This window comes from Aotus nancymaae, unplaced genomic scaffold (assembly GCF_030222135.1).
Source record: "Aotus nancymaae isolate 86718 unplaced genomic scaffold, 86718_ANA_hifiasm-v0.15.2.pri h1tg000051l, whole genome shotgun sequence".
Classification (NCBI taxonomy): Eukaryota; Metazoa; Chordata; class Mammalia; order Primates; family Aotidae; genus Aotus; species Aotus nancymaae.
In genome coordinates this window covers 475,325-501,602 of record NW_026988465.1, presented here as the reverse complement: position 1 = coordinate 501,602, position 26,278 = coordinate 475,325, and the positions used below count along the sequence as shown (strand labels likewise).

General features: G+C 48.6%; 1 protein-coding gene across 6 annotated transcripts; it reads right to left on the bottom strand.

Moving 5' to 3' along the window:
* Nucleotides 1-566: 566 nt before the first annotated feature.
* On the bottom strand, nt 567-25,602 carry NQO2 (N-ribosyldihydronicotinamide:quinone dehydrogenase 2). 6 transcript variants are annotated; one of them, XM_064362937.1, is made up of 8 exons: nt 24,857-25,010; nt 20,906-20,977; nt 20,532-20,652; nt 10,333-10,497; nt 8,440-8,570; nt 4,980-5,093; nt 3,355-3,456; nt 567-845 (listed from the first exon to the last, which is right to left on the bottom strand). In XM_064362937.1, exons 4-8 carry the CDS (start codon nt 10,370-10,372, stop codon nt 669-671), a joined length of 564 nt encoding a protein of 187 aa, XP_064219007.1. In that variant the 5' UTR covers nt 10,373-10,497; nt 20,532-20,652; nt 20,906-20,977; nt 24,857-25,010; the 3' UTR covers nt 567-668. The 6 variants fall into 6 exon arrangements, with proteins under 6 accessions (XP_064219007.1, XP_064219005.1, XP_064219004.1 ...); XM_064362935.1 differs by lacking the exons at nt 20,532-20,652; nt 24,857-25,010 and adding an exon at nt 25,547-25,602; XM_064362934.1 differs by lacking the exons at nt 20,532-20,652; nt 24,857-25,010 and adding an exon at nt 22,435-22,498.
* Nucleotides 25,603-26,278: the final 676 nt, after the last annotated feature.

Genomic DNA, 26,278 nt, shown 5'->3' with positions numbered 1-26,278 from the left:
TATCTGTGCTAGACATGCTCACAGGCATGTCCCAGCTCACAGCCTATGCCCCTTAGCTGTTTAAAAAAGTTTTAAGTTATTAGCCAATTGGGTTTTAGTTTAAATTGTGAGGTCTGGCTCCAACCAACGGAGATCAGACACAGCAGTAAGGGCAACCCCAAATGCATAAGGGATGAGTATGTCTGCTTTTCCTTTGTTCATTGTACTCTCGTGGCAAGACGGCTAGCGAGGGTACCCTTCCTGCAGTGCAGGAAGTAAAAATTGCTTTGCTGAGAGATCCGTTGTCTCAGTGCTAATTTTTCTTTGCGGCACCCAGCATCTGTTGTTTCCAACAGGGGCATAAAGATGGGATCAATAGACACTGGGAATCCCAAAGTGGGAATGCAGAGACGAAAGGAAGTGTTGAAAAACTATCTATTGGGAACTATGCTCACTATTTAGATGATGAGATCAATAGAAGCCCAACCCCCAGCACCACACAATATACCCCTGAAACAATACTGCCCGTTTACTCCTTACAGCTAAAATTAAAAACAACAAGAAGCAAAATGAAAGAAACAAGTATCTCCAGGTAGTTATGTTGTCATTTTATTTCATGACCGCACCATCTTCTCTCTGCCTGCACCTGGGTCTCCTGGTGTGCTGCTTACATGATCCACGTGCCACAGTTATTGCCCGAAGTACCAGGGGACTGTGCAGGGGATGGGCTCCTCCTTCCAGATGGTCTGCAGCCTCTGGGTCCACGCAGCCACCATCCCCTTTCTTTCTTCTTCAGATGCAATTTCAGGAGCAAAATTGATCTGAGGGGCAAGGACTTTAAATCCACAGAAGTGTAATGTGCCATGCTAAAGCCACAAGGGAAGGAAAGAACTCATGAGAAACTTCACCTGTTACATACCATTCCATTAAATGATTTAAGGGGAGAAATGGTGTGAAACAAACCTTCAAAAAATCATGAAACAACCTTAATGTTATGAGGCAATTGAAAGCTAAACCTCCCTGTAGCTTTGGGATGCAAGCCTTGCATAAGCGTGGTGAAGAACTTGGGGCACCTGGAATTTCCAAGCTCTACTTCTATAATTGCAATTAACCTACAATCTTTGCAACTGATTCAGACACCAAACATTATAATTCTGCTTGACTGGGCAAATTATGGTACATTCACACTATAGCTTATTCCAGAATGAGGTTATTCTAGGTATAATGTGTACCATGGAAGTTTGTTCAAGATACCTGTTAAATGAAAACAGCAACAAATTTTAAGCAGTATTTATGTTATACCATTTATGTAAAAGAGCAGTAAACATAATAAGCCTAATAATAAAAATTATGTATGTGAGAAAATATATGGGCCCTAAGAAAACAAATCGAATTATTTAAAGTGATTCTTTCTGAGGTGTGTGTGTGTGTGAGGGGGGGATTAAAGAGACTTTCTCTTTTATACTTTATATGTCTCATTTTTTTGGCTATAAAACATACTTCTGCAAACTGAAAAAAAAATAAAATTTTTTTCAAAAGTAAGAAGAATCTGAGCTTGGCTAATGACACGTGAGAGACCAGTTGGCCTGTGAAGAAGCAAGGTCAGGCTTGTAAATGATCATTTCCTTCAGTAGACTATCAGTAATTGATGGGAATCACATACTTTCTCCTTTCAAAGAGGACTACTTTTTTTCCTAGAAATATCACACTCAACTCTCTGTGTTACTTCCTTTAAAACCCACACCCACACCTGGGCCTGCCCTGTCAGGTGGGGAGTGAGAGGCCCACACACCACTTTCTACGTTTTTTTTTCTCAGACAACATGGCTTTATTTATTTATTTTTTATTTTATTTACTTATTTATTTATTTTTGAGGTGAATTCTCACTCTGTTGCCCAGGCTGGAGTGCAATGGCACAATCTCGGCTCACTGCAACCTCTGTCTCCTGGGTTCAAGGCATTCTCCTGCCTCAGCCTCCCCAGTAGCTGGGACTACAGGCGTGCACCACCACACCTGGCTGATTTTAGTATTTTTAGGAGATACAGGGTTTCGCCGTGTTGGCCAGGCTGGTCTTGAACTCCTGACCTCAGGTGATCTGCCCACCTTGGCCTCCCAAAGTGCTGGGATTACAGGTGTGAGCCACTGCACCTGGCCTCAGACAACATGACTTTATTACTGGAAACTAACTAAGAAAAAGTTATGATTAGGAGGAGAAAACAGCAAATGGTCTGGGTAAAAAAACAATATTCAGCAATCAATAGCTTTCACCAATCCAAAGAACTTTTAGAAGACGTAATTGAAGACAAAATCCTATTTATAATCGCAAATAACAACAAAAGCAAGGGAGAACTTAGCCAATGTGCACTGCCTATAGGAAGAAATAATCTTTGTGTTTTGAACGAACATAATAGGATTAATTTCTCTGATATGTGAAGAGTGCTGACAAATAAAATATTAAAAAATACCAACAACCCAATAGGACACCAGCAAGGCACGCACACCTAAAGAGAGCTCATGGGAAAGGGGCGACACGTGCATTTTCCTAGCAAGCTCCCTACTCCTCAAGAACGAGCTCTCCTCCTGCCTCGACAAACCCCCCCTTAAACAAACTGGAAGGACAGTTGCCCCTTAGGTTTCTGGGTTCCCTGTAGTTCCTGACCTGGAGTCTGCTCCCCACTCCCTCCCTCTGCCACCCCTCACCAGGGGTTCCTTTGCCAGACACCCCAGCATATTGGAACTGCTCTGCCCACCACCTTCCCTTTGGCAGGCAGCCACTACTCAGCCATCTCTCAGGCCCAGGGGCACACACGCAGGCAGCAAGGGGTCCCCTGGGGAAGCAGGCCTGGGCGGGGTCTGGGTAATGGGAGGTGGGTGTGGACTGGCTTCATAGGCCCTTTGTCTGTGCAAGGTTCGGCATGGCCAGCAGAGGCCAGCATGGGGCCATCAGAATGCAGGGCCTGACTTGCCAGCATCTGAGGGCAGTGCTGCCCTCACCAAGCACTTCCAGAGCCATGTGGGCAGCCTCCACCTGCACCGATCACAACACATGCAGGGCCACCTTGGGGCCACTCTGCTGACCAAGAGCAGACATCAGGATAAGCAGGTTTGGCTTAGCTTCTGCCCAAACTATATCAAAAGCTGTAATTAGGGCACGTTTTCCTATTGGTCAAGCTTTTCAAATCTGTCAAGCAAAAAACTGAAGAGGCAAAATGTTAAAATTTTCTGTATCCAGGGGAGTCAAAATGGCGTGGGGTATCACGCTTACATCCCATCTCATCTCACCCCTCGGGGAGCTGAGAGCGTGTATGTGTGTGAGTGTGTGTGTGCATGTGTGCGTGTGCCAACAAGCAAGGGAGCCACTCGCAGCTGGTCTACCTGGAGTGGCCACAGGAAGTATCGAATATCTCCACTGACTCCTGTCTTCGTGTACATCTCAGCCGTGCCTCCCGTGGTTACAGAAAGGAGCGCTAGTTTACCCTGCAGAGGAGAAAGCAGATGCATTTGTGTGGACTCCAGAAGAGGACGGAAATGCTGGCGTGCCTCCAGCACACGGGCTCAGCACAGCCAGCAGGGAACATGTGTGTGGGCATCCTCCAGGGATGGACAAATGCAACACTCCCATCCACAGGTGACAACGACATCCCAACAGGAGGAGGAGACAATCCCAGAGAATGTCCCATCCACAGGTGACAATGACATCCCAACAGGAGGAGGAGACAATCCCAGTGAATGTCCCATCCACAGGTGACAATGACATCCCAACAGGAGGAGGAGACAATCCAAGCGAATGTCCCATCCACAGGTGACAATGACATCCCAACAGGAGGAGGAGACAATCCCAGTGAATGTCCCATCCACAGGTGACAATGACATCCCAACAGGAGGAGGAGACAATCCCAGTGAATGTCCCATCCACAGGTGACAATGACATCCCAACAGGAGGAGGAGACAATCCAAGTGAATAGAGCACATAAGCTCTAACATGCCCAGGTTGCTGGTGGAAACCAGGTTTCCATGACGCCATGTATGACAATATGGCTGAGGCACTGACCGCAGGACAAGGTTCCCAGCACACAGGGCCGCTCAGTCAGTGGTAGCACCATTCGTTGTCCAAGACAGATCTTGGTTACTCAGTATGTTTCGCTTACATGCATTTATTTTCTGAGGCTTTTAGAATTTAAAAATCATTCCTTTTTTTTTTTTTTGAGATGGAGTCTTGTGCTGTCACCCAGGCTGCAGTGCAATGAAGCGATCTTGGTTCACTGCAAACTCCACCTCCCAGGTTCAAGTGAGTCTCCTGCCTCAGCCTCCCAAGTAGCTGGGACTACAGGCGCCTGTCACCATGCCTAGCTAATTTTTGTATTTTTAGTCAAGATGGGGTTTCACCATGTTGGTCAGACTGGTTTTGAACTCCTGACCTCGAGTGATCCACCTGCCTCGGCCTCCCAAAGTGCTGGGATTACAGGCATGAGCCACCACACCCAGCCTTAAAAATCATTCTTTTAGTAAGAAGTGCATAGCTACCGCGCGTTGCACATTGACCAGGTTCCAAGCCCTCCTCACCCTGCCATGTGGGTGTCACATGATCTTGTCTCACAGCAGGAACATGATCCTCACGGGGGTGAACCTGTGCCAGGCCAGGGCTGGACTCTGCACCACGAAGGAGATGCCCTCTCTGGGGCCAGGGCTGGCTACCGGGTTGCCCATGTGAAGTTGCCCAGGTCGCCCGTCACCTGACACCTGGCCCACTCCCTTGTTTGCCATGCATATAGTATGCTGTGGATGGGTCTGCAGCCCCACTAGACAAAAAGTTGCATGACCAAAAACGATGCTGTGCTCACCCGTGTGCAGCACATGGTGCTCTGTATATAGTGGGTGCTCAATCAATATTTGCCAAGGAAGAAAAAGCAAACTAGAAATGTAGCTTGATAGAAGACGCGTGCGTGCCTCCGTCTCCCCACTACAACTATCCATAGTTGTCCTTATCGAAGAGCACATACCTGGAGCAAACCGGAATCGTAGAATCCTGGGATGTCGAAGGCAAAGCCCTGGCACAGCACCCTATCCATCCAGCCCTTCAGGATGGCCGGCACGCTGAACCAGTACAGCGGGAACTGTGGGAGGCAACAGCAAACAGAAACTGAGGTTTCCTAGTTTAGTCTCTGGTGATTCGAAATGAAGCCCACAGCCCTCCTCTTCCCTGGCAGCTGGGCAGGTGAGGGTAACCCATGTGGTCAGCTCTGAAAGGTGCAGTATGGACTTGAGACGGGAACGGAGTTGACAGTGGTCCTTGATGCTGTTACAGGTAGCTCTGCATCTCCCAGTGACAGCCCCTGATGCTGGCCCTGGACAGGCAGGGAGGGGACAAGGAGCTCTGTGTGACACTGGCTAGGGAGCAGCAATCTGTGACCATGCCAATCAAAAGGAAGGATGTGGAAAAGCGTGCCCCTTCCCCTACTTGGGGTGTGTTGTTAGAATCTAGGATTCAGACTGAACCAGGTGCTGAGCAGCTATGGATTCTGGCACCAACTAAGATCATATGTGTGGATTCCGTAGACCAGCAGTAAGACCTCCCCATCCCATAAATGCCCTAACATTACATCCAGTGTTACCACCTGGGACGGGAAATAAACATAGGCAATCATCTGTTAGCAAGGAGGAAGCCAATGTCTCATGTGCTTTCAATATAAAACAAACTCAGGACTTGGCATTGAAACCCAAGCTCCACAACCTGCCTCTGTGTGACACTGGCAAGTTACTTGGTCTCCTTGTGCCTCCTTTTCCTGATTCATCAAATAGGGCTGCTAATAGCTCGCAGCTCACAGCATCCTGGTGAGGATTCAAGGACACACCACAGTGCCCATAATCAATGCTCGGTGAGTGGTGGGCTCTGATATTAGTAGTATAGTGGTGGTGATTGAAATTTTTATTAATGTTGAATAAAGAAAAAAACGTTATAATGCAGACCCTCTGGACAAAGTATCAGAAGAAAAGGGGAAGGCAGGGAAATGGAGTGAAATGAAGTGAAACAAAAGAAAGGCCATTATAGAAAGGCCAGATCTCAGCCTACCCAACCACCTGGTTATGGGAGTGGAGTGGGTGTGGGGAGGAGAAGTGGGCTCCACGTGGCCAGCTGACTCGAGGAAGACAGGAGATGCAGAGCAGAGAGCTGAGCGTGATTCTGCTGGGACCATGCACCCCAGGATACAGGCCCATTGTACCGGCATGGTATTAAGGCACGCATGGTCACCTAGTTCTGAAGACTATGAATCCACCCACCTGTAATTAGGACAAAGAACATCCTGCACATCGGCCACATTAGCAGTGCAAGGTGACTGAGTAAAGAAAGGGCTGGTGGGCCAGGTGTGGTGCTCACGCCTGTAATCCCAGCACTTAGGGAGGCTGAGGCGGGCAGATCACCTGAGGTCGGAAGTTTGAGATTAGCCTGACCAAGATGGAGAAACCCTGTCTCTACTAAAAATACACACACACACACACACACACACACACACACACACTAGCCAGGCATGGTAGCACATGCCTGTAATTCCAGCCACTCAGAAGGCTGAGGTAGGAGAATCTCTTGAACCCAGTAGGTGGAAGTTGTGGTGAGCCGAGATCACGCCACTGCACTCCAGCCTGGGTAACAAGCGAAACTCCATTTCAAAAAAAGAGAAAGGGCTGGTGTCAGGAAGAGGTGCGCAGAGGCAAGCCTGGGCAGGGATGAGGCAGCTCTCTTCCGGCACATGCAGGTTGCTTTTATGAAGAGTTGCGGACTTCATCATTCTGGACTTGTGGTTTTGTCCGGAAAGTGGTCACATGCCCTTCACCCCCTACCTTGCACTCACATGGTGGGCTCATGAGAGCAATGCTCTCGTTCTCCCACCCACTCCCCGTCCTTAAGCAGGGTTGAAAAATAGAAACAACTGGCCGGGCACTGTGGCTCACACTTTTAATCCTAGCACATTGGGAGGCCGAGGTGAGTGGATCACCTGAGGTCAGGAGTTCAAGACCAGCCTGACCATCATGGTGAAACCCCATCTTTGAAAAAGAAAAGAAAAGAAAAGAAAAATAGAAACAATCTGGACCAATCAGATCCCTTGCTTGGAAATTCTGGATCCAGTCCCTGACACGCAGCGAGAGAGAACAGAAGTAAGAGGCAGAAAGAAGCGATGGGAATCCAAGGATAAGAGCAGCCACAGCTCTGTCCTTGGGATCCAGGAAGCCCAAGTGACCAGAGCCCTTAGAATAGATTCCCCTTGCTTTCTAGTTGGACAGGAATTTCTGTCCACCCAACAATTCCTCCAAAGCTCATGTGCGTACTCTGCTGCCAGGCTTACACAGTCACAGCCATGCAGACACATCTTCCTTGCAGTGGTGGGAAGTGGCCTGATGAGTTAGCACTCCTGGAGGCCGTTTTGTGGGGCCAGTTCTCTCTGCAGCAACCTCATCTCCTTGTGAACAAATACAGGAAGGTTACTAGGCGGAGGGTGAAGCAACCACTGAGAGAACGGAACCCAGAGATTTTCCTATTGATGATCAGGATATTTAAGGAGTTGCATTTGGCCTGATTTACCCTGATAAACATTTGTGCAGAGAAATGTGGTTCTCAAGCAGCCCCAAAATGTCTCAGGGTGGGAACTGGAAGAGAAGGAACGCAACAAGCCTGGCAGGATTCAGATGGTTCTTGGACCACTGGGCTAATAGAAAAATTCTTCATTCCTATTTGCATGGCGGCCAGGATTTTGAGCGAGTGATATTGGCTACATGGATGTCTTTACCCAATTAGGTAAAGTGTTTAAAGTAGTGTACAACTAGATAAAGTGTTCAAAGTAGTGTTGTAACTAGGTTACAACATTTGCCCAGCTGAGGAAGGAGACCCAGGCATCTCAGATCAACTTCCCCTTTGACTATCACACTGCATTTCAATAGAAGAAAAGGCTGACCGACTGGCGCCTCCTGTTTCACCTTCCTGGAGGTGGCAGGCTTGGTCTTGGGGAAACTCTCCGGAAGGCACTATTTTTACTTAAAACAAGATCAAACCAGGAACCTTTTCACGTGTGAGTCCTAAAACTGTAATCTGGAACCCTTTCATATGTGATTCCTGAAGCTGTAAACCGAGACCTTTTTCATATGTGATTTCTAAAGCCATAAACCTAAGATTCTTCCATGTGTAATATCTGAAGTATAAGCCTATATAAAGGCAAAACGTTCCTTTGTTAGATGAGCCGAATTTGGACAGATAATTTCCTCAGCTCCCAGCTGTAATAATAAACTCTTTCCTCCTGTATTCAGTGTTCAGGAGATCTGTTTCCCGTGGCCTTTCCTGCTACACAGTAAGTGTGCAACTGTGCTAAAAACATTGATTCCACTTCTAGAAGCAGCACAAAACTCAATATTTAGAAAGAGTTTGTACATAAGATGAATCTGATTCAATATATTAATTAGAGAAAAACAAACCTGAAATATCACTAGATCAGCCTCCTGGACCTTTTTCTGCTCATCAGTGATGTCACCAGGCAGAGACCTTTTCTTGTAGGCTTCGTACATTTCCACTCCATAACTGAAAACCTCAGGATTAGAAAGTGCACCTGCGGGGGGAAGAGGCCAAACATTCTCACCCTTAGGTGGGCATCTACAGCCCAACCCCACCATCCCAGTAGCGCTGTGTGTACCAGACTCCTCAGAGCAAGCCAAAGACATTTGCTGCAACCTGACCAGAAGCTGGACCCTGGGTCCAGGCTAGGGAAAGAGAAAGAGTCCGGGAGGACTAATGATTGAGCACTTCCTACCTAGCAGGTGCTGTGCTCCATATATATCAACTTTCTTCATAACAACTGGTGGGACTGGTGTATTTCTCAATTTACCAGAGAGCAAACTGAGACCTAAGAGAGGGTGGATGTCTTGTTCAACGCCAAACAGGTCTAAAAAAATAAACTCTACATTTTAATGTCATGCCCACCCCCACATTTTTGAGTATTTGTGTCTCAATTTACATATTTTATATTGCTTATCACTAGCTCTTAACAGGTCACCATAGTGATTATTGTTTTTGATAGATTTTTCTGTTAGACTTCATACTAGGATGAGTGGATTGCACAAAATTACAGTATCAGAGTGTTCTGCGTACTTACTTTCACCAGTAGTGCCACCACCAGACCCATATTATAAGAAATGCTAAAGGGAATTCTTCAATACAAAAGAAAAACACTAACGTGCAAAAAGAAAACATTTGAAGATATAAATGTTTAAAATAGCATTTTTAAGGAAATTCACTAATCTTTGTTAAATTTATCTGATACATTTCTGAATTGCTTTTCTGTGTCATCTTGAAGATTAGTGAATTTCCTTAAAAATGCTATTTTAAATTCTTAGTCAGAGAGCCCAAACAGAGCCGTCTCGCTAGATTCAGTCACTGGATCCTGCTTTGTCTGTCTGAAGAGGTCACTGCTCCCTGCTTACTGTTGTTTCTTGTGGATGACATCTATTTATTTCAGTCGTTTATGTCTGACTTGTTTTCATTTTTATTACATATATTTGCTTAGAGAGTCTTTGCAATTTTCCTATTAAATTTCTTTTCTTTCCCCCTCTCCTAAGTCACTGCCTCCTTTTCGGCACTAGATGGTGGCTTATGCCCAGGTTTGCCTCCGCTGTAGTAACTGATCAGCGTGCTGCCAGTCCTGAATATGAGACGTTCCAAAGGGAATAGCGTGGTAAGTGTGGGAAGGCTGGGTGGCAGTTCATGCCCAGGGGACCTGCTGAACGTACCTCCTGCAGTGCGGTGCTGCTGAACAGCCACTCTGGTTTGGCATCTGCTTTAGCTAACTTACAGATCAGAGTTTTCAGGGCTGGGGATGATACTCCCATCTCCCTCCATCACCTCTGGCTGTCATCAGGTATATTTCTCCCTTTAGGCACTCCTGATGCTTCTCTGGGGTTGAGGCAGGAAAAGGTCTTCTTCCAGTGAACTCAAGAAAATTGGGAAGCTGACTGTCCACGTTGATCTATATTTCCATGGTAGAAACCGTGATTTGGGAGGAAACTTCCCACACAGCTGGTGCTGGGTAGTTTGTGAGGAGATGTGTTGTGGATATGAAAGTGGAATTCTCTTACCGTCTACTTGGAGTTTTTTCACTTATGTGTGCTCTTGGGAACTGTTTCATCCTCATATTTGACTTCTTGGATATTCCTGGAGATAACCTCAGTGCTATGTATTTGTTTTTTGTTTTTCTGCAGAGGAAAGTGAAGCTAGCTTGCTTCTACCATGCCATTTTGCAGCTGGAAGTCAACATTTTTTAAAGTAAAAAGCACAAAGATAGTTTTTACAAATAGAGCATTGATCACATGACTCACCAGTGATATCTTTCCTGGTGGCCCTCGGCTCAAAGTTCATGGCATATAAATCAGACACTGTGACTGTGCAGCCCTGCCTGCTCAGTTCATCTACCGTCACATTCTTCAAGGATCCGTTGAAAGACCTGGGTTCCTGGTGCGCATAGACAATGAGTACCTTCTTACCTAAATCGGGATAAAAAACAGTTCCTCTTGAAGAGCAACTTCTCTCAGTCAAATTAAATGAAGACTAAGATGAAAATGGAATGTTTAGGCGCATCATAGTAATTGAAGCTAAGAAATACCAAACTTTCTTTTCTTCCTCTCTCTCTTTTTTTTTTCTTTTTTGAGAAAGTCTCGGTATCGCCCAGACTGGAGTGCAGTGGCACAATCTCAGCTCACTGCAGCCTCTGCCTTCTGGATTCAAGCGATTCACATGCCTCAGCCTCCCGAGTAGCTAGGACTACAGGTGTGTGCCACCACGCCCAGCTAATTTTTTGTATTTTTAGTGGAGATGGGGTTTTGCCGTGTTGGCCAGGCTGATCTTGAATTCCTGGCCTCAAGTGATCCACCCACCTTGGCCTCTCAAAGTGCTAGGATTACAGGCATGAGTCAGCATACTTGGCCAGAAACACCAAACTTTTAAAGTAGTTTTAAAGTAATGGGAATTTTAAAAATCAAGTTATTCATAGCTCAACATCACTTTGGATTACTAACATACAAAAATACAATGGGTCAAATGATGTCTCCTCAAAAACACCACCACTATCTTCTTTAAAAAAACAACTTAATTTTGTTATCCTCCATGACAAGGTTTAGACCAGCTCCCTAACACCAAAATAAAGAACTGCTGGAATTAATCTTCCATGCTAACCCTACGTTTGCAGGCATCAGCTACAGGCACCTTTCAGTGTGGCACGGTTCTGCTTCCGTCTCCCCCAGGTTCATCAAAATCTGACACTTAAACAAAGCATGAGGAATCAGACCCGCTGGTCTCGAGGGAAGGCAGGGCCACATGGAGCCCACTTTCCTGTGGTGATGCTGATGACAAAGAGGACTCTAGAAAGAGTCATGCTGTGACATGGCAATTGTGCCATAAACTGCATACCTCAACCATACCTTGGCTTTCCGTCAAAACTGCTCTCTGTGACCCTAATGTGACAGGCAAGCAGTCCAAACCCAAGGCATCTTGGCGCCTGCAAATTGTAATAAGTAACTAAGGTCTGTAACTTCTACCCTACCCAGACAATGTGTAAACTAACACTTATTTTGACTTCTGTGAACCACGTAAGTAACAATCGGAATGTCCAAAGTCCCCTGGCCCTCAGAATGTCCAAAGCCCCTCACCCTCACCCCAGCCCAGGAGGTGGTTTACAGAATATCTAAAGTCCACCGGCCCTCAGAATGTCCAAAGTCTCTTGCCCTCACCCCCACCTAGGAGGTGGTTTACAGGCATAAAAGGTCTTGACACCCTCCTTTCGGGGCCACGGGTTAGGGAGACGCGAGTCCTCCACGGCCGCCGCAATAAAGACCCTGTGATTTGGCCTAGTCTTCGTCTCGGTGGTGATTTCGTGCTTGCTCGGACACAACATCTGAAGCCCCCAGCAGAAATTTTCCATCATCACTCAGACAAAATCCCTGGAGTCTTGCCCAAGTGGCCGCCCCCGCCTCGGGGATCTCTAGGGGAGGCACCCCTTGAGATGTTCCAGGGCCCCAGAGTTCCGGCCCTGTGGCGGATGGTCAACTACCCGGCTGACAATTCACCTGAAATTCCTCAGGGTCCTGGGAACCTCTGCAGGTAAGTCAGGTCTGGCAATCGGGGGACCGGTCTGTCAGGAGCCTAAGTCAGGAGACTGGACGTGGTCGTTAATCTCTGACTAGGCGAGCCTACCGTGAGACGTCACTGGAGGCTCGGGTAATTCAGTTTTTGGTTGTCTTCCATAACCTCGGTGTGAGTGAGAAAGTGAGTGCATATATGTGTGGTCCCACGGCCGGTGGGCTATGGGACCTGTGAGGGCCCTCACCCGTGGTTCCACGGAGACATCATAGGGCATAACGGTGATTCACCTCTGCAGTGACCAGGCCCGAGGTTTATACAAGTACACCTTAGCCACGATACTCTGAAATATCCCTTCAGGGGTGTGGCCGGGCAGGCATCAGATTGGTCTCCCATGGGGGACACCCACCCTGTGTCTGTCTACCTCTCACATGGTCCTGTCTTTACTGTAGATTCTCTAGTTTTCTGAAGTGTGTATTAACTGATCTGTGGTGGTTTAGGCCTGCACACTAAGGCCAGATGATGTTCTCAATTGGTTAAATGACCATTGGTTGCAGGGGACTTTCACTGACTTCATGCCCCTAGAAATAACTTTATTCTCCTTCCTCTTCCTCTTTCACCATTAGGCCCCGCCTTTTCACCTTTAAATGTCTGGGAGGCAATTCTGCCACTGGCAACTCTGCCCCCAGCAACTCAGTTGTAGCTTTTTCTGGAATCTTAAAAGTCAGATTCTAAGGAAGATAAGCAAGAACTGTTTGTCCGCCTAGAGCAAAAAAAAGGAAAAAGAGAGAGCACTGTATATTCTGTCAGAAAGTGGTTAAGTATTGTTATGGGTCCTGCTTCTATCCCCACTTGATCTCTGACTTTTGGCATCACCCCCAGTGTTGGGAGGCTGGCTGCCACGCACCAGTTAATACTGACTGGAAAAGGTTTTATAATCTCTATAAGCCATGGTGAATTCAAAATTCACACCCGCTTAATTTGCTGGTCCATTTGTTCATTTGTTTTGTCACTTTCCAACCTTCCCTAAGCCCTTGGACTCCAGGGCACATCTAAGGGAAGATCCTACCAAAGCAGTTTTTATCTCCTAAAAGCTTACCATTCACTGCCGTGGTCCCACATGGGTGACATCGACCTGCACCCCTGGCCACTTCCGCCCGTCTCCTTGCCTCGTGCCAGGGATAGGCCTATCAAGCTTGTTGCCCCCTCCTTACAAGACCTTGCTGCAGAGGCATACATAAAACCAGGCTGGAAAGGGCAAGGCATGAGCTCAGTGCTTTCCAGAACTGGAAGTACTATAAAAGCAAACAGGTCCGGGTAACAACCGGTAGGTTAAGAAAGAAAAAAGAAAAACACCAGATGGGATCATCTGGTTCCCGGCCCTGCACCCCCCTCCGGTGCATGATGGCCAATTTCAAGGCTGGATTTTCAGGCCAATATGGGGTAAAACTAACCCTGTGAAAACTCCGCACCCTGTGTAAATTGGAGTGGCCATCGTTTGGGGTGGAGTGGCCAGACACCGGGACATATAATCCCAAGGTAACCCAGGCTGTATGGAATGTGGTAACAGGTTCCCCTGGGCACCCAGATCAGTTTCCATACATTGACCAGTGGCTAGGCTTAGTTCAACAGCCGCCCTCTTGACTTAAACGCTGCATAAAGCATGCTGGGTTACGAGTTATGTTGGCAGGCCCTAAGAAAGCCCCTTCGGTGCCAGCTGTACTCCCTTCTGTGGCAGAAGATCAAGAATTACCTCCACAATACTCAAGGCCTCCTGAATCCAGGCCTCAGCATCCTCCCCTGGAGAGCACCAGTAACCAATCCTTGTCCCCCCCTGCACACTCGCAGCGGGACTCCACACCCACTGGCGGTCATTCCTCTCTGAGAGGTGCCCCCAATGAGAGAAGATAATTGGGGTTGCCCATTCTTTGTTCACATCCCCTTCTCATCAAGTGACTTATATAACTGGAAGGTGATAGAAATTAAAGAGAGGGCTGAAACACCAGGTGTGGAACAGGCTTCATTAAGAGCAGGGGAAAAGCTGCCAGGCTGCACCCAAAATTGGCACGCAGCACCTGTGGCATAGCAAAACAAAAAATTTTTATGGCCTGCAAGCCGGCAAATGCATCCGGTGTGAGGGGCTGTGCGGGAGGGAAGGGCTGGGGAACTGCTGAGTTTGATAGTTCCCAGGAGGGAGTCATGCTAGGGAACTGCTGAAATAGTTCCTAGGAGGGGGTTGTGCTGGGGAATGGTAAGAAGGCGAGAGGTGGAGGGTTAGGGACCTGCTCAGATGGAAAGTTTCCCAGGGGCTAGGCATGGTGGCTCACCACGCGGGGATCACCTGAGGTCAGGAGTTTAAGACCAGCCTGACCGACATGGTGAAACCCCGTCTTTATTAAATTAATTAATTAATTAGTTAATTTAAAAAAAAAAAGAAAGTTCCCCGGGAGGGGGTCCTGCTGGGAGGCTGGGGAACTTGAGGTGGTGGCTGGGTTTTAACACGAAGTAAGTTCTGTCAGAAGGCTCAACATCCCCCGTTCTCTGAGAAGCCTCAGGCTTTGACAGGGCTCTTGGAATCTGTACTCCAGACTCATGGCCCCACTTGGGATGACTGCCAACAATTATTACTGATTCTGTTCACCACAGAGGAAAGAGGCAGAATTAGACAGGAAGCCCTGAAAGTCATCATAGGTCCAGGAGGAGGGACAGTAGAAGAGAACCAGGACCGAATTGAAGAGGTTTTTCCCTCTACCTAACCCCAATGGGACCCCAACACCTCGGGGGTGTCACCAGGCTCTGAACACTTTTCACTGGTATCTTTTAGCAGGGGTTAAGGGGGCAGCTAGGAGGCCCATCAATCTCTCCAAGGTGGGAACAGTGACTCAGAGTCCGCAGGAATTGCTGGCTGCTTTCCTGGAATGCCTACAAGAGGGGTACCGTCCGCCTACAGACCCCGAGGCCCTGGAAAATCAACAGGCCATTAACTTAGCCTTTGTCTCCCAGTCAGCCCCAGATATCAGGAAAAAGTTACAAAAACTAGATGAATTCCAGGGAATGAATTTAACCCAATTGCTGGAAATTGCCCAGAAGGTTTTTGATAACAGGGATACTTCTGGAGCCATACAAGACAAAGAAGTTACTAAGGCAGTAATAGCAGCCCTTCAGGAAACACGAGTCATTCCACGAGAGCAGGGGGCCTTGTAAAAGGGCCCCCCGGGGTCCCCAGACCCCATTAGAGAGAAACCAATGTACCTACGGTAAACAAGAGGGACATTGAATAAATGCGTGCCCCGAGAGAAAAAGACAAGTAACTGCTCAGGAAAAGCCACTGAGGACTATCCTCAATTTAGAAAGTCAGGATTAACGGGGCTGGGGCTCTTACTTGTTAAGCTCCCAGGAGCCCAGTGTTACTTTAAAGATTGGGGGAAAACCTATCAGTTTTTTAGTAGACAGCAGGGTGGCCCACTCAGTGCTTACTCAGCCTCTGGGACCACTATCCAGTAGGAAAACAGTCATCCAGGGGGCCACAGGAAAGACCACAACAAGTTCATGGACCACAAATTGAGTCATTGACTTAGAAAGTGGCACCGTTACCCATTCCGTCTTAGTTCTTCCAGAATGCCCTTACCCGCTATTAGGGCGGGACCTACTTCACAAACTTTGAGCAACCATCTCCTTCTGCGAAAATCAGGCCTGCCTCTCTATCCCCCCTTTGCCCTCCGTATCAAAAGCACCTCAGCAAATCCTCATCACTTGTGCTCTGCCAGACGAGTATCTCTTGCAGGAAGCTTTATCACTGGAAACAAATCAGGCATCAACGTCAGATCTCTCTCCTCCGCCAATTCCAGGAGAGTGTACCTGGAGTGTGGGCTGAGACCAATCCCTCAGGTCTGACAAAAGTTTACTTACCTGGGCTATATCACAGAAAAAGGCAACTGTGTGCTGGCGCCCAGCCGAGTCCAAGCAGTACTACAGATACCCACTCCTACCACAGAACGCCAAGTTCGGCAGTTCCTCGAGGCGGTAGGGTACTGTGGGCTATGGATTTTAGGTTTTGCCAAAACAGCCAAGCCTCTGTATGCCTGTGCAGGAGGAAATCAACCCCTAATTTAGACAGCAGTAGAACAACAGGCTTTTGATAAACTTAAAGCTGCTCTGACCTCGGCCCCAGCCCTGGCCTTGCCAGTTATTTCTAAACCCTTCCGGTTGTTTGTACATGAAAAACAAGGAATCGCGAAGGGGGTGCTTGCCCAGACATTAGGACCGTGGTCCAGGCCGGTCACCTACCTATCAAAAAGACTTAATCCTGTAGTCTCTGGGTGGCCAGCCTGCCTTCGGTCCTCGGCAGCAACAGCCCTGTTGGTAAAGGAGGTGGACAAACTGACTCTGGGGCAGGAATTAAACCTAGTGGCACCCCATGCAGTAAAATCACTGCTCCGCGGGGCTCCAGGAAGATGGACGTCTAATGCCCGCATAGTACAGTATCAGGCTGTACTCTTGGACCAGCCCTGCATCAAGTTCCTGAAGACTACAGTCCTAAATCCAGCCACACTGCTGCCTAATAGTGAGCCAGAAGAGCCCATACATGACTGTCAACAAATAATAGATGTCATCCAAACCGCTCGACTGGACCTCATCGACGTCCCCTTATGGAACCCGGAAGAGGTACTGTATATGGATGGCCGCAGTTTTATGGTCAACGGAGTCAGGTATGCGGGGGCAGCCGTAGTTACCCTAGAGCGGGTCATCTGGGCCCAGGCCCTTCCTCATGGGACTTCAGCCCAAAAAGCTCAACTCAGAGCCCTGATAAAGCCTTAAACTGGGCAGACGGAAAAACTGTCACTATTTATACCGACAGCCGTGATGCCTTCACTACAGCTCATGTACATGGAGCAATATATAAAGAAAGAGGACTACTTACCTCGGAAGGAAAAGCTATTAAAAATAAAGAGGAAATTCAAGCCCTGCTGGAGGCTATATGGAAGCCCAAGACTGTGGCACTAGTCCATTGCAAGGGACACCAAAAGGGGGATTCACCAGAGGCAAAGAGAAACAGGGCTGCTGACTTACAGGCCAGGCAGGCAGCCATGGGCCAGTGAAACCACTGACCCTCCTTGTAACCCTGCCTGCCCCAGTTCTGCCCCCTACTCCCACATACTCCTCAGGTGAGAAGGACTTTGCAAAGGAAAAGGGTGCCACACAGGGCTCCACGGGATGGTGGATACTGCCAGACCAAAGGATTGTGGTCCCCGAGGCTCTAGGATGGGCCCTAGTTAAGGACACACACCAGGCCACTCACTTAGGACAGACCAGACTAACTGAACTGCTAAAAGCCAAGTACTACATTCCCCATTTACATGAACTTATCAAGGAAATCACTACTCGGTGTGATGTATGTGCCCGAGTAAATCCGGGAGGGAACAGGTCTAGCCAGGTAGGAGTGAGACTCAGAGGGGCTAGCCCTGGGGAACACTGGGAACTAGATCTCACTGAAATAAAACCCCCAGCAAATGGCTATAAATACCCCTGGTGTTTATAGGTACGTTCTCTGGATAGGTCGAGGCCTTCCCCACTAGGTCCGAGACTGCTTTGGTGGTCACAAAAAAACTATTACAGGACCTTGTTAATTGGTTCAGCCTCCTTCTAATGCTGGGTTCGGACAATGGGCCCGCCTTTACTGCACAAATTTCTCTGGGCCTAGCCAAGGCCCTAGGTATATCCTGGAAAGTACACTGTGCCTATCGTCCCCAGAGTTCAGGACAGGTCAAAAGAATGAACCAGACCCTAAAGGAAATCCTAACAAAATTTATCCTAGAGACCAGTGAAAACTGGGTCAGCCTGCTTCCTTTGTCCTCCTCTGTGTCCAGTGCACCCCCTATCAGAAAGGCTTCTCCCCTTTTAAAATCATGTTCAGCAGGCTCCCTCCCTTACTTCCCAGACCCGCGGATACCGTGCACGCTGAAGTCCATAATTATACACTCCTCAAGTCCTTACAGGTGCTCCAGTCTGTTCAATCCCAGGTACACCAGCTCATTAAAGACACCCGTCCCACCCCATTGGACCTCGAAGACCAGCCAACACACCCCTTCCAGCCCTGAAACTCTATCCTTGTTAAAAGATGCGCCATCTCCGGCCTCACCCCTGTTGGAAGGGACCCTACACGGTTATCCTGACCACACCCACCGCACTCAAGGCCTGGACTCGTCACATCCACGTCAAGACTGTCCCACCGGAAGGACAATGGAGCATCAAACATTCAGTCCCCGATTCACTAAAGCTACCACTTGTGCACTCTTCGCAGTCACCACCCTCGCCACCCTAATCCATGCTGTAAATCCCTATCGTCATCCCTCTACTGGTTGAATTAGGCATTACTGGCTCCACCGCAGTTGGAATGTCAGCTCTTATAACTGGGGACCAAAATTTTAAAACTCTCTCTCAGCACATAGATACTGATTTAAGCCACTTGGAAAACTCCATTTCACAACTCACTGATCAGGTTGAGTCTTTGGCTAAAATGGTCCTCCAAAACAGGCGAGGACTAGGGGGGTTATGTGCCCCACTTAATGAACAATGCTGCTTCTATGCTCATAGGTCAGGCCTCATCCGAGAGAGCCTCTCCCCGGTCAGACAAAATCTCGAAACCAGAAAACAACTTCGAGAGGTTTCAGAAAGTTGGTATCCAAAAATGTTTTCCTGGTCCCCTTGGCTCACTTCCCTCCTTACAAGCCTGGTAGGACCTCTGGCCCTGCTCCTACTGGGACTCATGTTCGGCCCCTGCCTCCTAAACCAACTGCTCAAGTTCATAAAATCTAGGGTAGACTCCGTAAAATTAATGATATTAAGGTCTCAATATGCACTCTTAGGACAAGCAAACAATACTAACCTGCTGGAGGAATCAATGATTTAATTCCTGTAAATAAAACAAGTGGGGAATGTGACATGGTAAAAGTCCCATAAACTGCACCCCTCAACCATACCTCAGCTTTCCATCGAAACCGCTCTCTGTGACCCTAATGTGACAGGCAAGCAGTCCAAACCCAAGCCATCTTGGCCCCTGCGACTTGTAATAAGTAACTAAGGCCTGTAACTTCCACCCTACCCAGACAATATGTAAACTAACGCTTATCTTGACTTCTGTGAACCACTTAAGTAACAATCGGAATGTCCGAAGACCGTCACCCTCACCCAGGAGGTGGTTTACAGGCATAAAATGTCTTGACACCCTCCTTTCGGGGCCTCGGGTCAGAGAGACCCGAGTCCTCCGTGGCCACCGGCAATAAAGACCCTGCAATGTGGCCTAGCCTTTGTCTCAGTGGTGATTTCGCGCTCACTCGGTTCCGGGGCACCGGCTGTACCATTCACACCAGGGGCCTCTGGAGCAGTATTTTCTTCATTGGAAAGAGTTTGCAGGAATATATACTGACTTCCTCTGGGAGGCAGCCTGGTGATTTGCTTAATTAAATTTACCCTGGTAACCTTTAAGAGGATGTTAAACTCTTGATTTAAATTTTTATACTGAGCCCTTAGGGAGAAAATACACCTATCAGTTTGAAGCAAAGAGTTTCAGGGCATTGAGCTGAGTACAAAGGTTGAATTAGGTAAGTTAGATAAATGGTTAACATTTTAATTTTACTTTCTCAGACTCCTATTTTAATAAAGGAACTCTACTTAGGGGCTTAACATGAGAATAGATACACATGAGATACCTACACCAATAGTTCTCACCAATAGTTCTCAACACCCTGGAGGCGGTGTTGCCTGCAGGGGACATTTCTCAGTGCCTGGAGACATTTTTGTTTGTCACAGCTGGTGGGGGAGGGGTGCTACTGGCATCTGGTGGGCAGAAGCCAGGGATGCTGCCAAACACCCCATAGCACACAGGAGAACCCCCAAAACACAGGATTATCTGGCCCAAATGTCAGTAGTGCCAAGGTCGAAAATCCTAATCTACACTATAATGTATAGAATAAGGTGAATCTGTGTATTCTAAAACGAAAGGCTCTCCATGTTATACTGTTAGGTGAAATAAAGAAGTTGCAAAATTGTGTGTTCGTGTATTCGTGCATGATAAGCAGTTGCAAAAGTAAAGATAGAATCCTATTGAATTTTTACCCAAGGTACCTCCTGGGTTCATTCACGTGAACCCCTGCTATGACCCAGGGATCATTTCAGGGCCTGGAAGCAGAACAAAGACAGGATAGGCAAGGCCCCATTTTTGAGGAACTTACATTCTGGAAGGAGTTGAAAGGAACAATAAAACAGGTGAGAAAATAGAAAACAAGTCCCGGCGCAGTGGCTCGCCTGTAATCCCAGCACTTTGGGAGGATGAGGTTGGTGGATCATGAGGTCAAGAGATCGAGACCATCATGGCCAACATGATGAAGCCCCAACCCCATCTCTACTAAAAATACAAAAATCAGCTGGGCGTGGTGGCACACACCTGTAGTCCCAGCTACTTGGGAGGCTGAGGCAGGAGAATCGCTTGAAGCCAAGAGGTGTAAGTTGCAGTGAACTAAGATCGTGGTATTGCACTCCAGCCTGGCGACGGAATGAAACTCTGTCTAAAAAAAAAAAAAAAGAGAGAGAAAACAAAATAATTCCAGATAGTTTATATACTTCCATGTGGCTTGGATTTTTTATGACAAACAATGCATTCAATTTCTGATTAAGAGTCTAACTCCTACCTGGACGGCCAAGGTGGGAAGCTCACTTGAGCTCAGGAGTTGAGACCAGCCAGGGCAATACAACAAGACCCCATCTCAAAAAAAAAAAAAAAAAGCCTTACTTCTCCACTCCTTCATAGTGAATCATTACCTGCCATGGCGTAAGAAGATGGATTCTTTCTCTCTGATTTGGCGGGTGGCTTTCGTGGGTGAGCCCAGCAATCTGGAAGAGAAAATGCACTCAGGGGAGGTGGGGAGAGGCACAGGTGAGGTCGGCGGCACCACATCTAGGCGCCACTGCTGCTTCCTGGCAGACATGCAAAGACATCAAAGAAAGACCTCTCAGGAGAGGCCAGGAGTCTTCTGGAGGTTTAGGCCTCAGAGGACAAGCCATGCAGAATTTCAAAAACCATACTTTTTTTCTTTTTCGAGAGGACTCAGAACCTCCCACCCAGGCAGTCACACAGCAAAGGACCTAGGAAATGAGCCGCGGTAGGAAACAAGCGGTGAGCCTCTTTGGCCTTCCTGCCTTCCCCAAGTTTTCCCCTTCAGATGGAGCAGAAAGCCAGGGGATCGGTGAGCCACCACACGGCTGCTGGGTGCCTGCACTCCTCAGCTGGTGCCGTGGACAGTGCTGGGCCAGCATTGGCCATTGTTGGCCCTTCCCCTCACCTGAAAATAACAGGAGTTGGTTTAGACCTTGGCTCTAATCAGAAGTCTCTGAGATTCTCCAAGGAGGCAGCAGAGGCCAGGGGAGACCCCCGTCAGACAGACTTGGTGCAGTTTCCTGCTCTGGTCGTTGTAGCACATCCCCGACCCCTCTGTGCCTCAGCCTCCTCCTTGTCAACAAAGTCACAGCATGGCCCAGAAGAGAGAGAAAGAGATGGCTGTGATGTGTGGTGGCTGACACACATGGGGCCCTGGGAAAATGTGAGTTCTCCCCAGCGGGGCCTCAAAGGCCGGAGGGAGCACCACGGCCTCACCCCCTCCTGGCCATCTCTGAAATTCTGGTTTCCTGGGAGAGACAAGGCGCCTCCAATACACCCACTCTCCCCACCAGAATAAACAGCTCAGATAAAACTCAACAACAAAAAAGCAAACAACTCGATGCAAATATGGGCAGAGGGCTTGCATAGGCCTTTGATGTATGAATGGCCAGTAAGTCACCAACAGATGCTTAGCATCACTAATCATTAGGGAAATGCAAATCAAAACCACAATGAGATCCCATTTCATACCCATTAGAATGGCAACTACTACCAAAAAACCAGAAAGGAACACGTGTAGATGACGATGTGGAGAAATTGGAACCCTGGGCACCACTGGGGGAAGGTCGCATGCTGCAGCTGCTGCGCTCCAGCTTGGGTGACAGAGTGAGACTTTGTCTCAAGAAAAAAGAGAAAGAAAAAGAAAAAAAAGAAAGACTGTTTGGCTGAATATTGGTTCAAAAAAAAAAAAGGTTGAGTGGTGGTAGATGCAGTCAGAGAGGTGGGAGGGTTCTGACCCCTCCTAGGGTAGGGATGAGGATTTTATTCTAAGTGTGACAGAAAGCCCTTGGAGCCTCCTAAGCTAGAGAATAATATGGAATGATGGCCAGTTGAGGTGGCTCACACCTGTAATCCCAGCATTTTGGGAGGCTGAGGTGGGGGGAATCACCTGAAGTCAGGTGGGGGAAATTACCTGAAGTCAGGAGTTTGAGACCAGCCTGGTCAACATGGTGAAACCCCATCTTTACTAAAAAATACAAAAATTAGCCAGGTATGGTAGCACATGCCTGTAGTCCCAGCTACTCAGGAGGCTGAGGCAGAAGAAGCCCTTGAACCTGGGAGGTGGAGGCTGCAGTGAACCAAGATTGTGCCATTGCACTCCAGCCTGGGTGACAGAGCGAGACTGTGTCTCAAAAAAAAAAAAAAAAAAAAATTAGAGAGTGATATGACACTGAGGGAACACATTATCCTGATTCCCAAAGCAATTACCCAAAGACATGCTGTTTGTATGAAATGTTTCATTTCCGCTCCTCTAGGCAGGGCATCCATTCTTCAGTGTCCCCAGGCTCACCATTCCCTTTTGCATTCCTTGGCCCAGTTTACATGTTTACATCCTATGTCTGGTGGCATGCAAGTCTCCAACCCCCTAGTGGTTAAGAATAAGAATCCCGAGATCCAAGAGCTGAGCAATTCAGCTCTATGTGAGTGACTCAGCCCTATTTTTGATACTATTTGAAATAGTGGGGAAAGACTCTAACTCAGACTCTTGACTTGCAGTGTGTCACTGTTCACTTCACCCCAGCCACTTCCCTTGGTGTCCCATCCATAGCAGTGACAGTTTTCTCCCTTGTTAGAAACTATGTACCTACCCAGGCCTACAGGAAAAAAGAGCCATGTGGTTACTAAACTAGGTCAAAGGGGCTCTGATATTTTTGATGCGTACACTATTTTATCTTTTTTTGTTTTTTGATACAGAGTCTCACTGTCACCCAGGCTGGAGTGCAGTGGTGCGATCTCAGTTCACTGCAACCTCTGCCTCCCAGGTTCAAGTGATTCTCCTGCCTCAGCCTCCTAAGTAGCTGGGACTACAGGTGCCCACCACCACACCGGCTAATTTTTTTGTATTTTTAGTAGAGATGGGCTTCACCATGGATGGTCTCAATCTCCTGACCTCGTGATCCGCCCACCTCGGCCTCCCAAAGTGCTGGGATTACAGGTGTGGGCCACATTATTTCATCTTAATCGCATGCAGAAGTTATTTTGTAATGTTTTCACTTTATTTCCTGTGGCTCTTTCCATGTGGACAGGCCCCCTGCTGGGCATTCTAACACACACCACATTTCACAGTGTGTGCAGAGTGTGTATTCATGCTGCAACTACACCATTGCCTGCATACCCTTTGGTGCCCACTTTCCTATTTTTTTTTTTTTTTTTTTTTTTTTTTATGAGACGGAGTCTCGCTCTTGTTACCCAGGCTGGAGTGCAATGGCGCGATCTCGGCTCACCGCAACCTCCGCCTCCTGGGTTCAGGCAATTCCCCTGCCTCAGCCTCCTGAGTAGCTGGGATTACAGGCACGCGCCACCGTGCCCAGCTAACTTTTTTGTATTAGTAGAGACGGGGTTTCACAATGTTGACCAGGATGGTCTCGATCTCTCGACCTCGTGATCCACCCGCCTCGGCCTCCCAAAGTGCTGGGATTACAGGCTTGAGCCACCGCGCCCGGCCCCACTTTCCTATTTCTGGAACCTTAGGTTATTTCCATTTTTTCCCAGAACTATGAACAGCACTGTTAGAAGTGTATATTATTTAATACGTATTCCTTTTCATGTATTTCTTTGGCTGAGATCGTTGGAGATTAACAGTTAATCTGATCGATTTTTTCAGAGATTAAAGGTTAAAGAAGCTGATTTTGGCCAGCCGTCTGTAATCCTAGCACTCTGGGAGGCCCAGGCTGGTGGATCACCTGAAGTCAAGAGTTCAAGACCGGCCTGGTCAAAATGGTGACACCCCTGTCTCTACTAAAAACACAAAAATTAGCTGGGCATGGTGGCGGGCGCCTGTAATGTCAGCTACTTGGAGGAACCCGAGAGGCAGAGGTTGCAATGAGCTGAGATTGCCTCACTGCACTCCAGCCTGGGAGAGGAAAAAGAAAAAAAGAAAAAAGCTGATTTTTTTTTTTTTTCCAGAGAGATTATAGGTTAGAGAAGCTGATTTTTTTCAGACTGCCACAATGTACTTGACAAAGGCAGCGCAAGCCACTGTGGTTCAGCCGCGCCTTCAGGGCAGCTCTGGGCAGCGCAGGGGCCTAAACCCCGGTACCCCCTTTTCAGAGTGACCTCGGTCCCGCTGATTCCTGCTTGTAACCTGACTATGATGCCAGCACCCGCTCCATAGGGTTGAGGCCAGATTCCACCAGATCATTCGACACCGGGGCCGTATGGGCGCGTTCCGTGAAAGCCAAGCACGATCCCATGTTCAGAATGGTCCCTGGTCCTGGCGCGACGTCCCACAGGGCCAGGTGGCCGGCCAGGTGAAATTCCAGAGAGCGCCCTGGATCTCTCGTCCTGGAACTGTCCCTCCCAAGTCCCCCGGTCCCCGACCGGGGATCACTCACCCTCCGACCAGCGCACGCCCCAGTAGGAGCCTCAGGGCTGGGACCTGCGCCTCCCCAAGGGCCACTCTCGGAGTTGCGCCAGGTTCCGACCTTACAGGGCCGCGTACTATCAGGCGCCTGGAGGGCAGGAGCGCTGCGACTGCGCCCTCGGGGACCAGGGGCTGGCGCCAACCCAAGCAGCCCAGGACCTGCCCCGCGCCGTGGAACTGCAGGCCTCTTTCAGCCGCACGCTTGCCACACAGAGGCCCCGCCCCTCCCCATCCCTGAGCACCGCCCACACCTCCCCGGCCAGTGCCTCGCCTCAATCCGCGCCCGCCCACGCCCAGGCCCCGCCCTCACACCGGCTTCCCGCCCCGCCCTCGCCTCGGCCCCTAAGCTCCGCCCACTCCTCGCCCCTGAGGTCTGCCCCGGGCCTCGCCCAGCAATCCGGGATTGGGGAGGACCCTGCTGCCTTCCGGAGACGTGGAAACTGGACTGATACAAATTCAACAAATTCAGCGCGGGGATGCTGTGCCGAGAGGAGGGACGCCCCTGCCCTGCGCCTCCCCCTCCCTCCCGGCAGGTATTCTAGGTTATGGAATGAGATCCGTGGTGCAAATGAAAGAATGAGCCGCTAATACACCCATCAGCCTGCTGGGATCTCCAGGGGAGTTACGCTGGTGAGTGAGGCCAGTCCCAAAGGTCACTCACCGACAGCGCCGCTGGTGTACTGGTATTATGCAAGATTCCCCCCTAAAGGTCACGCACGGATGATTCATTCCAAAAGACAGAGGCGAGAAGTGCAGCTCATCAGCGGTGCTCAGGAGTTAGGGAGGCGAGGGGATGTGGCTATAAAACCGCAACCCAGGGGGTGCCTGTGGAGGAAATCTGCGTCCTGAGGAACGCAATACGCTGTTGGGACACCGGACCGTCCTTCGTGAGATGCCACCATCGGGGGAAACCGGATAAAGACTGCATGGTTCCAAAGAAAATGCTCGATTAAAGGAAAATGGTCTAAGGCCAAGGAAATGCCCAGAAAATGGAAAGTCTTGGAACCAGAGCTGCTGGGGGATTGAGGGGGGGCGATGCTGGTGAGGTTAGGGTGGATTGTCTCTTTTTCCAGCGCTCGCTGGCTTCTGCCACCCCATTTGGCAGCCACCTGCCACTATGACCTCCCCAAATTCTATACCTTGATTTCTGGTGTCCCAGAAACAGAAACCAGAAACGTTGATGTCCCACTCCAACAATAGAGCAGAAGGAAGGAAGGTTTCCCCTGTGTTCAGAATGTTCCTAACAAAAATAACTGCAACTGTTGATCGTACTTCCTATGAGTCGTTGGGACTTTCCCTCTCAGATATTTATTGGGTCATTCATTTGTTCGCTTTAACTCACAGTGGCCTTCCCCATCCTAAGGTGCAGTGCTGGGATTGGTCTGTACATGGA